Genomic DNA, 14735 nt, shown 5'->3' with positions numbered 1-14735 from the left:
GACTTTATTTATTTTCTGCTGTGTTTTACTTGCATCTATTTGAAAGAGTGAGTGTAAACACAAAAAATATTTTATTTTATGAGCTGGAATGTGTAGAAAATAGGTTTAAATGTTAAACTAATTTATTCAAGTCAGAGAATGTTGCATATAATTAAATTTTTGCTTGATGCATAAAGTTAAAAGATTAAAACTGATAAAACAAGTTAAAAAAAGAGACTTTTCCATTTGATTACATTTTGTATGATGGATTATGTAGAAAAAGTAGAATTGGGCTGAAAGCTCTATCGCTTTATCACCTATTCAGGTTGAAAATCGTGTTTTTAAAAAGTAACTAAGTAAGTAAGTAATTAATTACTTTTGAAAATAAGTAATCAGTAAAGTAACGGGATTACTTTTTGGGGGACGTAATCAGTAATTAGTTACTGATTACTTTTTCAAGTAACTTGACCAACACTGATCGGGACCAGTACCTCAGGGCACTGAGCAGTTGGAGTAACAATCTTAACAAACTAACAGGCCTAATAATAATGTCATAAAGACAAGAAAATGCAAGCAAAAATGCGTTTATAACCAAAAATGATATTGTTACTTATTAAGCAAATAACAAACTGAAATAACAGTCCTTATTCACACATAATAATCGAAGAATATAATATTTCCTATAGCCTCCTTTGGCCTTGACAGCAGCTCGCATTCTTGCTGCCATTATTTTATGTACTTTTCACAAGTTTCTTTGCTTCCTTCTTTTGGATGAAACTTTTTTTGCGATCCATCTTTAAGACCACTAAATTCCAAATCTGTTCAATAGGATTTAAGTCCAGACTTTGACGTGCCCAATCCATCAGTTCCAGTACTCCAGATTCCGTTGAAGTATGCTTGATGTCATTGTCTCGTTGGTGTACGACCCAATCATTTCCCTTATAGAAGGGTTTCCATGTTTCCAGAAACTTTCCAGAAATTTTCTGAACGGTAAATTTAAAAATAACATGGATAACAACAATAATTATATGTTATCATTAAACATATTGTTCTGATTAAAGAGCATCTGCATACAGGTGGATTTTGTATGTATTGAGCACCATAATCTGTTTTTCATTTTTGTACCACTGTTTGCACCACAACGCCAAGGCAACAGAGGCCATTCTGATTTGTTTTATGAGGCTGTGGTTGCTAGGTGAACCAGAACCCTAGAGGAAGTTGTTGCACTGTGAACTAAGTGTTTTTCTGTCTGGGGGGCTAGAAGAGGTAAGGGTTTGTAGATATGCTGAATATTTATTCTAAGAGTAATCATTAAAACTGCATTTGTTTTCCTTTGTCTTTCTTTTTTAGCTAGAATTTGTTTCGTAAAGTCACAAGCTATGGCTCAGCTAGCTCGTGCACAAGTAGCTCCGAAAAATGTCCCAAAATGCAAATAGCCCCTTTACTCAAGTAATGCCCACATTTTAAGATTGTAAATTCTGATAGCCTGAGCTTGAATTGATGACATGAACTTGGCATAGTTATTTCTACTACAGACAACAACCGTGCCATCAAAAATTTATGCTGCAGGAATATCGTTTATGTCAAGCCTTCTTTTTGTTCCTGCGGGATCATTTCCGACAGTACTTGAAAGCAGCATGAGTTTATTGAAGCAGCCAGCAGGCGCAGTCGAGAGTCCAGATAAGTGGAGAGCAAAGAGCGCTGCTTCCTGGATGGGGACGAGAGGCAGGAGAACCGAAACTCAGACACAAGCAGAGAGCAGGACAGGAGAGAGCAGGAGGGTTAAACATGATTTAGATTTTCTTTAATCCCGCAACGCACTTGGAGGAGGCGGTATCGAGACGGCCGCAGTGGCATTAGGCGTTGACAGCAGGTTATTACAGCACCAGACTGTGTTATAACACATGTGTCTGTACCACAGTAACAAGAGCACTGCGGCTGTGGATCTGGACTCAGACTGCTTCTACGCCCAGTGGTCCACAGGGAAGGTAGGTTCCGCACCATTTGTACCTGTACTGTCCACCCTCAAAGCTGTTCATTAAGGTGGTATCATAGAAAAAAGCGTATGAAAAAAGCGCTCTGTGACCTGTGCTGGTCTACAACCTTGACACAGCTGCAGATGTCTCAGATTTCACGTGTGTGTTTGTGGTTGATCGCAGTGCAGAAAGACCAGATATCAGCAGTCTGGGAATATGCATGCACAAAGGCAGCCTTTAAATCATATCTGTACCGAGCACACTTGTGATTAACTGGTGAGCATTACCATCAAGGCTTACATTTTCCCACACTGTCATTTCCTTCTGCTATGTTTCAACTTTATGTGCCATTTTATTCTATGCACCACCCACACACACACCCACACACACACACACACACACACACACAAACAAAAACAAAAACCCCAAAAAGACACACACACACATGGTGTGATTGGAAACGTACAAATGATGCCATATAAATTCTACTACCCCAGTGCACACTCTCTGCTGTCTCCTTCCACAGAACAGTGACAGTCTGTGTGAAAGCAGCAGCAGCTTTTTACCAGGCAGATCTGGTTTTTCCGTTTCTGCCTCCCAGGTCAACAATGATGCTTTGATCCCCACCACCTCACCCCACTTCACCCTGCCCTCAATGTCTGGAATGCCATTTAGACCTTGATCCGTGAAGGGTTTTAATCGCTGAATGGCCAGCTTCCACACGGAAAAAGAAAGCAATTGCACACAAAAGCATTCTAATTAAGGAAGTGCTGCAACAGTGGAGATTCGAGGTTGAATGTGAGCTTTTGGATTACAATCAGAAAGGTTTTTTTGTGTGTTTTTTTGAAGGACAGTTCTGAAAGTAAAGGCTTTGGATTAAAGATTCCGGTTGTTAGGACTTTGCATTGATACTTATTTAAATTTAGGTGCAAAGTAATCATTTGTTCCACCTTACACTCGCTGTGTGTGCAGCACTGAAAACATCACAATTACTTTTTATCCATGATCTGAAAGGCAGATGACAATCACAAATGTGATTTATCAAATTTTCTAAGATATGAAGCCTTCCGCCTGATATGTTGACTGAAAGTTACCCAGGTAATCTTAAATTCTAAACTTTGAAGTTGCTTCGGGATGAAGGCTTCACTTTGTTAATAATGCTGGAGTTTCCATGAAGCAAGGCTAGCAGGCACGAAAGCTGTAATTTCCCATGCGAAACCACAGGGGTGGTTATGCTCAGGCAGGACAGGACAGGCTGACGGCATTGTGGGACGATGACTGCAGCCGGCTCAGCACGTCTGCCTGTAAGTAGTGCAGGAGAGCAGACTATGACTGTGCAAAAATAGCAACGTGCACAGAGCTCAGCATGCCCAGCTATCGTGTGTGTTACCAGGGAATGATCATTAACACACTACAAAGGAGGACACCAGTGGCGGAGTTTGCTATATTGATTGAACGGCTCCAAAGTTTCCAGCCAACATTGATAGGCTGCTGAAGCAGAGAACATCATGTACAAGATCATGTGTGATTTCAGCAGCTGCTCAGGCTGCACAGTGTGTTTTTTAACGCCACAGTTTCCTGTGTGACCCTGTTCTCTGTCCAACCACTGTTGTCCATGCGATTAATCTCAAATCCCAGATTATGGGGTTATTATTTCTCATGCTTTTTGGAACAGGGCTGAACCAAAAGGGATTTTTTGGAGGGTGACTTGAGTTTCCTTTAAGTTCAGACTAGAGTTTTACTCACCTTTGTCTTGCTGTCCTAAAATGAGTCGTCCATAATTATTTTTATTTTTTTCATAAGCAAAGAAGGTTTGCATTGTGGCTTTGTAGATGGTAATATGTTGGTATTGGCTGGTTAGCCAGTTCACTAATTTGGTCCAGACTGAAATCACTGGGAATCTCACATGTCATTTAGACTAATAATAATGATGTGATAATACACACACTGAAAGGCATTTCAGAGAATAAAATACATATTTCCTAGTTTTGTTTTGTTTTGTATTGGGGTTTTTTTTTTTTGTCTTTCTCTCTTTGTTAGCTCAGAGAAAGCTCTCTCCCATTTGTGGCAGTGGGCGCTACAGAGGGTGTCACCATAAACGCAAAAACAAGGTCACCATGCTGCTCCTACAAAGCCCGATTCAGAGGTTCAGCTTCAACTAAATACTGAAGCAAAGACGACGTGAAGCATCACCATTCTCCATCCATCCCATCCATTCGCTTCCGCTTATCCTTTTTCAGGGTCGCGGGGGGCGCTGGAGCCTATCCCAGCTGTCATAGGGCGAGAGGCAGGCTACACCCTGGACAGGTCGCCAGTCTGTCGCAGGGCTAACACACAAGGACAGACAACCATTCACACTCATTCGCACATTCACACCTAGTGACAATTTGGATTATCCAATCAACCTATCCCCACAAGCGTGTGGGGCATCACCATTCTGTCTCGGCTAATTGCTTTTAATACTTTTTAAACTTAACTACAGTTCAGAGTGTTCAAAACCACCTTTCCCCTGATGTAATTTAGTCTCTTGAGGCATTATGTTCACAAAATCCCAACCTATAATTACACAAGACTTTGCCGTGTTTCTGTAAAGTGGACGTGACAGTCAGTAGCCAGTTCTTCCTGTCAGGATAAATGAAGCGCTGCTCAATAACTGCGGGCTTAGTAAACACACGCCTTGGACTCTGGACTTGAAAATGGCAAGAATATATGGAGACACAACAAAGGATAATGAGGCTGTTTTCATATTACTGTAGCAATAACACATACTGTAACTCAAATTTGCTTCGTACATCACGCAGCTTTAAGCTGTGAGTAATCGTCACTCCTTTAACAAAACAATCACAGGGCATTGCTGCAGGCATAGCTGAAATCATCAGAGTTGCTACATCAGTTATCAGAATGGGATGGCGGTTTTTAGAAAGAGGGTGCAGTGTTGTCTGACAGGGAAGGGAAAGCAAAGAGTTACACCCATACTGAATAGACAAATAGATTAGTGCTGTTTCTGCTTTTTAGGAACATGGAGGCCATGGCTGCTCTCCGTTCCCAGCAGAAAGGCTAAGAGAGGCTTGATTCGTCCTCGTGACTTCTTTTCCTGCCGGCCGGCCTCGCCTCGTCATGGCCAGCGGGAGTCCCACCGTGAGCCGGGAAGCCCGGGAGTCAGCTCCGGAGACGCCCGAGGCTGCCGCCAACCTGCAGGTGTTCTGCAAACTGTGCCTCAGCGAGCAGCCATCGACAGCCACCACAGGACTGCAGAGCTGCAAGTGCATCTACTGCACAGCGGTAGGTACAGATGATGCATTCAGGTTTTTTCAGGAGCTGCTTCTCATCGTGTCCAGGTCTTCATTTGAGTCAGTGACTCAGAGTGCATGTGTCAAGCTATATAAATATATTTATTTCATTTCTCATGCGTTTAATCATTTCCTGCAGGTGCTGAAAATTTCAGGACAGTGATCCAAAACCAGCTTTTTACAATTTGGGCAATTTAGGCAAATGTCCGGCGTTTAAATTACTTGGAATGAGATTTTTTTTTTCTTTTTTTTTTTTATTATTACAACACCACTTCCTCCTTTATGACCGTATACAGTAATAGATCCTTTTATAGGCAAATCTATCACACTTCCATTCCAGTAAAATTATGCTGATTTCAACACAGGGCTGTCTGTCTTTCACATTTACCGTCTTTGAATTGTCCATGGAATTTTTTTTCTCATGTGCTTTATCGCTTCGCTCTTTGTTTTTAAACTCACAAACTTATCCTGAGTTTCAGTTTCACTCCTTCATGTGAGATGATGAGAAGCGCTATCTTTAGATAACAGAGCTGTAATATTTATAACAGGAGTGCAAAGGTCCGCTGCTGCACTGTTCTGGTCTCAAGCGTGCCTGCCTGCATATCAAAACGGAGCCAGATAGTGGCAGGTGTTAATCTCTTTCCAAGCTCGCTGCATTTGTCAGAGCGGCACGCACAAGGTCGCACAGATAAACCTCACGTACATGCGCAGGGTACGACACAGCGAGGGAAATTGATACTGAAACACGTACTTATCTTTAGTATAAAAATGTGAACCATCTCCTTCTGTCTGCTTAAAGAGCACACCGTGTTCCTGGTGTTGTTCCAGCTCTGTTTGTGTGATCAGTGCTTCATGCTGTGTTAGGGCTGTATTCACACAGGAAGCACAGGTTTGTGCTCATGCAAAAGTTTTTCTTCTTTAAAGAATTTTTTAACTTTAATTTTTGAAAACAGCACTGCTTTTATGAACAGTGCTTCCACAGTTTCTCCTGCCTTACTCAATGTCATGGCTTGGGCAACACATGACTTTTGACTCTGTGAGCACTCGTGAGGAAGCTCTCTATCTGTGACATTTCAGCTGCCCGGTTTAACCCAACATCTTCCTTTCATTTCGTCCTGAGTAACATTGTGGCTCTCTGAGCTCCTGCACTTGTTTCAGATAAAATGCTGCTGGCGAGCATATGACAGTTCTCCCTGTCTGATTAAACGTCCAGTCTAATGCCCTATTGTCCTTCTTCCCTCTTCAGTGTTTGCAGCAGTATGTTCAGCTAGCCATAATGGAGGGTGGGGGGGCACCAATCACCTGCCCCGACATGGCGTGCCGAAAGACTGGAGTGCTGCTGGACTCAGAGGTACGGCCTGTGCAACAATGCACATAGCAGAAAAAATGATGAGAGGAGATAAAATGCAAACATGATCAGTGATCTGCGTTTTTGTTGTTGCACATTCCTCGAATGTCCCAGGTTGGTGGTTCAACCGGTTTGGTTTCAGACATAAAGGCCATTGCCGTACTTCTCAAGAAATAGGAAGCTGGACTTTCACGCTTGTCTTTTTACAGTGTGTAAATTGTGTAAATACTGCACATCCACCCTTAATCACAGTTCTGAAGAAACTAGTTTTGGTTTCAGGGGTGAATCGCTATAAATGAAATGACGTCAGATGGAAACATTAAAACAATACATAGTAAACGTTTCAGTGGGGAGGCTGAAAATGCTGACTCAAAACCACATGAAAAGTGCCCCTTCCTTAATCTTCTGCTAATCAGAATACAACTTTATTAAGACTCTTGTGCTAGGAAGTCCATCCTTTAGTAGTGTTTTTCTGGAAAATACTGCAAAGTGTGTCATTTTTAACAGCTTATGAGTTTTAGAAAATAATGCTGCAAATTGCAGATGACTTGAAGTGTCAGATTGTCAACTATGATGGTAAACAACCTCATTTTTATCTAGAGCACCATGAAAGATTTTGGTTTTGAACATGTTATCACAAGCTTCAGGAAGTCTAGTATCCAAAGTGCTGTTTTTTCCACATCTCTGAAATCTGCATCATAAAATCTGAGTCAGTAAAATAATTGAAGTACCTCTGTGTGATTGCAGATAGCTGCTTTGGCAGCAGCAGGTCAGGTGGAGCTGTATCTGCGTCTCAAGTTTGAGAGAGGTAAGCACTGTTGTGTTTACATGCTATTGTCTGATGACAGGCAGGTCACACAAACAGTCCCAGCCAGTATTTATCTTAACATGCCTGGCATATTGTGAGGCTTTTTTTGTGTTCTGTTTAATTCTGGTACAGTTTTAGCCTAGAGGTTACTTAAATTCTAGCTATCAAACAATAAAGGGGTTACTACTATAAGACACCCATGTTAATAATCTGTTAATCTGAAGAAAAGAGATTCTCAGTGGAGATAAATTGTGTACTACTGGTTAGGTAAATGTTTGTGAAGGCAAACAGCACCTCTGTGGGAAACACTGTTGATATTTATAAGCTGCAAACAAAGGGGTAGTTTGCTGTGCAGCTATATTGACATTTTCTATTTGCACAGCAATAATACACTGCAAATCCAATAACAGTTATTGTTTACTCCGTCCATAAATCATAAAACTCGTGTTATTGTAAGAACAAAAAAGTGCAAAGTGCAGTCGGTCTTACTACAGTTGTCCCTTTTGTTATGATTCATAGTGAAAGCATGTGCTGGGAGTGTAAAGGGTTTGAGTCAGCTCACAGTGATTGCTTTTGTTTTGTCTGCGACACGTCACGCTCATTTTCTTCAGAAAGGGAAAATCCCATTCTTCACAACTCCTCAAAAGCCTGTAGGAAAACTGTTGATCTTCAGAAATAACCAATCAAATGCATGCCTTTGTTAGATAGAATTATATGTTAAAGGTGAAAATGTTTGTTTGATGTTGCTTGATGATGATGGAAAAAATATTTTGTAATGATAAAAATTACTCGATAATTAGCAACGATTACTTAATAACTGCTTCATAATTGTGGCGAAAACATCTAATAAAGGTAAAAGTAGCTGATCGTCACAATAAATAATACTTGATAATGGTGGGAAAAGGTAAATAATCCTGCCCAAAACAATTTGATAACAGTGGAAAAATCTGTTTATTCATGATGACTCACTCTCGTTGGCTTTTTACCCCTCAGCCTTAAAAGACTGATGGGATGTTGTATTTTATTTTGAAATTGATACCACAGGTGTATATTCTAGGAGGCTGGTACTATTGGCCACCACAGGTATTTTAAAATACTATGTTTTTTCTATGCGAGTTTGTCACAGTTTGTTTTATTTAATTAGTGCTTCTGCTCCTTTAAAAAAAGTTTACAGTGAATAATAACGATCGTCCTCTAGCTGTGATCTTTGATCTGAGCCACTCCAAAAATGTTCTAACCACTGGAGCTTTTGATTATCTTTTTTTAAACTCTGCTTCCTGGCATGTGGCTTTAATGCTAGTGATACTGACAGAAAGAGTTAAATTACAAAATCTTGACTATGTGCCTCATCCGTTCTTTTCCTCTCCACAGGAGTGAAGCTTGACCACAGTAAAGCCTGGTGCCCGGTGCTTGAATGTCAGGCTGTGTGTAATGTGGAGCAGAGCACCGAAGGCCACCCCGCCGCTGTGCCCTGCCCGACCTGTCACACCGTCTTCTGCTCCGGCTGCAGAGGGCCCTGGCAGGATGGCCACGCTTGCCCCGAGCGGCAGGCCATGATGACGCCTTCTCATCAAAGCAGGTCAGTAAAGCCAGCCTCTTGGTCCGCTGCCCACTGCCTGCAGCCACAGAGCTGCACTTTGGAAATGATACTGGGCTAAAAGCTGGAGGAGGGTATTAGGTCAGGACACTGAGATAGACTTGCTGTAACCAAACTGGTGAGCAATGCATGATTGCACAAATCAGTTGCCATGCATGTGATGAAATGACAGAGGCAGATGAATTTTTCTCTGACATTACGTGGATTACATTTATTTTCAATTGTGGTGTTTTACACCATGAGGAAAATCCCAGACTTTCCTTTGACATAAAAGACCTAACTTTCACCGGTGTAGGATGTTCACAGCACACTGAATGAATCACATAAGTGATGGGTAGCTCCTCATCTCTCTGTAGAAACCCTTTGCTCTATAAAAACATTATTTCAGGATTAATAACTTAGTGTGCCTCAGAAGCGTCCCAGTTGAGCAGGGACATTACTGCGCTGCGCTGAGCTGTGACTCTGCCAGACTGAATGATGTCACTGGGGAGTCACTGAGTTATATCGGAATTCCATTGTCTCTGTGCCAAACAGAGGAGGAGGAGGATGGGCACCGATCCAATTACCTCACTGTACAGCAGTGAAGTGATGATCCCTGCGCTGGGGATGAGAAAGATGAGTTAAAATCCACTTTTGAGTCAAACGTGGCAGCATAATATCTGGGGGGTTTTCAGCCTGCAGAGGCTTTCAGTAGTTTTTACATTTGCATTTTATCTTATATCTTATAGTTTTATTTCCCAAAACAATGCTCAATTTCCTCTTTTAAAACAAGGAACTGGTCTCTGTCTCCTGCTGACTTTGTGTTTTTGAGCAGATTTGTTGTTTGTGTTTTTTGCAGTATTATTTTCTGACATCACATGAGCTGCGATAGCTTCTGCTATCTCGTATTAATCAAAAACAGGGTTTTTTGAGGGCTGCATGACATCTAGAATGAGAGAGATGTTACCTTTAGCGCGTTTAAAGAAACGGCCTTGAGAAATATGTATTTGTAAACTCTTAACCATAACTTCAAGACTCTGCTTCCCACTTTACATTGAATAACAACCCTTCACCTTTGCCTCTAAATAAAGATTGCACGCACTGCCTGGAGGCCCTCGCGGCATTAACGGCATTCCTCGTGTGTGCCTTTGTTCCAATTCACAGGACACGCTCAGACAGTGACTCTGACATGCCCATCAAGCAGTGTCCTATGTGTGGTATCTACATCGAGAGAAACCAAGGCTGTGCACAGATGCTGTGTAAAAGCTGCAAACACACCTTCTGCTGGTACTGTCTGCAGAATCTGGATGTAAGTCTCCCCTGCTAACTAAACAATAGCTGTGATGCATTTTTCTTTTTTTCTTTCTTTTTTTCCAAATTCAAATGGAATATTTCCTTTGCTGCATAGTCACCTGTTCACGTCTTTGCATGCATGTGTATGTTGTGTTTAAATGCAGGGTGATATCTTTTTGAGACATTATGATAAGGGGCCATGCAGAAACAAGCTGGGACACTCCAGGGCCTCGGTTATGTGGAACAGAACGCAGGTGAGCCCAGTTGTAAGGCAGCAGTGCGTGGCATTTTGTGATGTTGTTATTGTCTGAATGGATTAGACCACAGAACCACCTGGTTGTTGTATACAGGGACTGGATTTGAGTCAAATCATACCAGCACATAACCTGGATTTTGGACTTCAACCCAGCTCTCAATCACCATGAGACATGGGACATAATTACTGTCTTTCAGTTTATCAGCTGCTTGGTTTATTACTATATATCACTTTAAGAATATTAAAGCCTCACATAGTTTGCTGTTTACGACTTCTTGTTTTCCCACAGTTCATTGAAGAAATCCTTTAAACTCAGCAAATCCCTAAGCTAATCTCAAATTCCCGGCCCATAACGACACCAACTATGCAACAAAAAGATTACAACTGCCCACCAGACCTACTTTCCTTCTGCTTTCTCCTCCTCTAATGCCATTATCACATGATAAGTTTGCTTGGGATCTCCAGATTGCGTCTCGGTGTGTACAGGTTGCTAAGTATGTGAAGAGCTGAAGTACAGCAGCGAAGTTGTTTCGTGCAAAACAACTCATTATAGAGCTGGTTACACCCTTGCCTAACAGGTCCTCTAAGTATGTTCACCTTAAATTATTTTTCCACCGCTGCATTTAAGTACTTGAGTCTGTTAGATTTAACCTGCGATGTTTTTTGCCGACCCTTAGTGTAACTACATATCCAAAACAATGTTGACATCGGTATATGACATGTATCTGTGGTTATTTAACATGTCACATCCACTACCACAGCTATTACTGTCTGCCCTGCTACGGCAGCATACAGTCATCCAAAGAATTATTGAGGTAAGCTGCTGAGGTTGACTGATAAAGATTGAGTCACAGTTTGGCATTCCTGTTCATCTCAAATGTGCTGTATCTGATTAAGTGGAGGCCATGCCTTTTCACTCCAAAACATGTCTCCACGGACCTCAGCTTGTGCATGGGAGTGTTGTCAAAGGGAAACAGAAAACCAGGAAGTCCACGAAGATATGTACATATATATGTGTGCCTTATTTGTTTACACATACAGGGATTATTCATATAATGGTATGTGTATCAAGTTTACTGAATGAATGATTTAACAATTTAACATGAATAAAGTCTATCAGGTTTTAACAGTTACAGTAATTTAAAACTACAGACTGTATATAAAAGAGGAACTTTGTTAAAACAACATCATTCGTTTCTTTTAGGCTTCACACTTTGAAACTTCAGCGTTGCATTTTAGCCGCCACCAGGTTGGTTTTATGGGGTCAAAAGTGAACTTAATGTGAATTAACGAGTGTTACGTTATCGGCAAAGTTAGCAAGCTTAGTTAGCAAAATACACTCATAAGCCACACAGCAAGCCCTAGTATTCGAAAAGTGACTGAGTTCTTTAGTCGCTTTTCTTGACAGTTGAAGTCCTGGTTCTGTCTTGCTGGTAAATGTAAGTTCACTTTCATTAATTTCATTTTTTTTAAGTCTCCATAGTTCCCAAAAGTTCAGTTGTGTTTACCAGCTGCCTGTTAATGTTTTCTGAATGTTTATTGCTGGGTAGGTGATGTAAAGAAGGTTTGCACCAGAACTGAATCTAAACAGAAAATGAAGACAGTAAAGTTACAAACTATAAAACCAAAACAGGGAACTGAACAACTTCTGTAGGGAGAGTCAGATGATGAATCTCTGATGCCATTATGACCAAGTCCTTTGACACAGTCATTTGACCCAGTGCTAATAAGAAGAGTAATTACAGTATTTATTGCTGTGTCTCTGCTCAGGTGGTGGGGATCCTGGTGGGAGTCAGTATCATTGTGCTGGTGACGTCACCTCTCCTCCTGCTGGCCTCGCCCTGCATCCTGTGCTGTGTTTGCAAGCCCTGCAAAGGGGACAAGAAGAAGAAGAAGAACAAGAGCAAGAAGGACCTCAGCCAGTCAGACACCTCCACATCATAGCAGCTCCCTGCTTTCATCTGCCCGCACAGGATCACTCTGCTAACCTCATGAATGCCAAGGAAAGTTTAAGCGCTGCATGATGGGAATAAAAAACACTCATGAACTAATGGATTACCTTTTTTTTTTTTTTTTTGGAAGCCCTCTAAGTGAGCGGGTTTTCCGGACTTTTACATTATGCCTCAGTGAGAGGGCTGCTCAAAAATCACTCTTGAATCACGAGAGTGCATACTTTATATGGTGGGTGTGTAAATGTGAGGAGAATGAATGTAAGTCACTTGTCTAGCCAGTTTTCAGAGGCACAACAAGATAATTAGGAGACAGCAATAGGTGTGAATCTCCCTTGACAGGGCTCTCTTTTTCTCACCAACACACCTACACAAACACATACATGCAGTTTAAAGTGCAAAGCCACCCTCATGTGCCAAATGTCATGAAGCCAAACCAGAAGTGTTGGGCGCTCAAGTGCCTCGCTCTACAGTGCCTGGTGCTTGGTTCGATTTGCTTTGCCTTTCATTCTGTCTTATGCAAATAATTTTAGCGTTATGGAAATGGACAACCATCAGGATCCTGCATGGTTATAAACGCCGCAGTGATGCAAAACATTCTAAGGTGTTAGGAGAAGGCATCTGGAACCATGTGTGCACTGTATAATCTTTACTCATACGAAACACGATAAGGCTTCAATGGTGCACAGAGAGAACTCTTCTTCTGCAGATGCTTGTTGTTTCCACCTGGTGTATGTTCCAGACCAAAGGCTCTAAAGAGGACAGTGTGTACTTTTCTAAAGTGTGTTAATATGTATTCATGGGGAATGTGTGTATGGTGTCATTTCTACATTTGTTTTGATGTTTCGGCATCAAATATTTTATAAAAGCGCCATTGTAAATGGAAAATAAACACGATGAACTGAACATGCATTGGACAGTGACTTTGACGTTTATCATTTCTAGCCCAAACAACCCAAGGTTTCCTAGCAGAACACTGCACTGTAAGATGGTTTAAGTTATTCGCTTGTCAGTTTAATGGTATAAGTGTGTACCATAAGAACTTTGACCCATTATCTGGTCTTTTTACATCGTTGATATCTTGTAAATAGCATTATGTGGCTCTGCTCTTCAGCTGCTAAACATGCTGTGCATCTAGAGATGCTCTTCTGCTTCCTTTGGCTGCAACAACAAACGCAGATGCCTGATCAACCAGTCACATGGCAGCAACTTAATCCATGTAGTCATGTAGCCATTATCAAGACAACTTGCTGAATTCGAACTGAGCAACTGCTGGGATTTTCCTGAGAAACCGTTTTCAGGGTTTAGCCAAACTACTATTCTCTTAACAGTAACACAAATAACTACTTCTTACACCCAAGGTATGCTGAAGAGAGCATCTCTGAATAGACAACACATTGAACCTCGATAGGCTACAGCGGCTCACTAAAACTGGACAATAGAAGATTGAAAAAAACATTGCCTGGTCTCACGAGTCTCAATTTCTCCTGAGACATTCAGATGGTGGGGTCAGAATTCATATCACAAAGCGGACTTTTGATTGAACATAAGTAAGAATATCTGTGATTTCAACTTTGTACAATTGTAGTGTCACACACCAAAAGCAATGTCATGCAGTGTCAGGGGTTAAAAGACCACATGACTCGTGCAGTTAGAAACACAGTATATATTTCATATAAATGTAAATTCAAGAGGAAATGGGTCAAAGTTGTAAATTAAGTTACCCACAAAAGCAAAGCTAGGAGCTAGGAGAAACAGCGACTGACTTGGAAGTAGGAGTCACGAATGTTGGAGTGGACAAAACCACTCCAACATCCATGGCACTCAAAATGAAGGTGAGTGTGAAGATCACAGGTCACCCCACTCTAACCTTAGATAGAAGAATTTGCTACAAAGACCCAACTAGAATTAGAAAACAGCACAGGGAGTAATAAAGTGAGTTTAGCGGCGTATAAATGTGCGGGCAGTTCAGGGTCGACCCAAAGACCGAGGTAAATGTAGCAGAGGCTAAACAGGTTACCTTCAAAGGGATTTCAGTGGCACCCTGTGTGTGAACAAGAAACTGCACTCAGTTCAGTCTGAGAAGCTAAGTGGGCATTTCAGGCAGAACATTTCCACGTCACAAGACCAACAAGAGATGTAGAAAGACAGTTTGCTGTTAATGTCATATGATTGGGGGGGTCTGTGGTCAGAGGCGAACCCACAGAGAGGAGTCACTTGATGTTTTTGATTATTAGGCATAAACTGATGGGAAAACAAT

The 14735-nt window shown here is 41.4% G+C and overlaps 1 protein-coding gene across 1 annotated transcript; it reads left to right on the top strand.

Annotated features, from left to right (window-relative positions):
- Positions 1 to 1665: 1665 nt before the first annotated feature.
- rnf144b (ring finger protein 144B) lies at positions 1666 to 13381 on the top strand. Its single transcript, XM_085422601.1, has 8 exons — positions 1666 to 1967; positions 4971 to 5237; positions 6492 to 6596; positions 7341 to 7401; positions 8773 to 8980; positions 10142 to 10286; positions 10435 to 10524; positions 12297 to 13381. The coding sequence occupies exons 2-8, from the start codon at positions 5073 to 5075 to the stop codon at positions 12468 to 12470; spliced, it is 948 nt and encodes a 315-aa protein (XP_085278727.1). The 5' UTR covers positions 1666 to 1967; positions 4971 to 5072; the 3' UTR covers positions 12471 to 13381.
- Positions 13382 to 14735: the final 1354 nt, after the last annotated feature.

Source organism: Rhamphochromis longiceps, linkage group LG11 (assembly GCF_057381845.1).
Source record: "Rhamphochromis longiceps isolate RC_006_pf linkage group LG11, R_longiceps_female_GT1.1, whole genome shotgun sequence".
In the NCBI taxonomy this organism is placed as follows: domain Eukaryota; kingdom Metazoa; phylum Chordata; class Actinopteri; order Cichliformes; family Cichlidae; genus Rhamphochromis; species Rhamphochromis longiceps.
The sequence above is the reverse complement of the archived record's forward strand: the minus strand, read 5'-3'. Positions and strand labels throughout refer to the sequence as shown.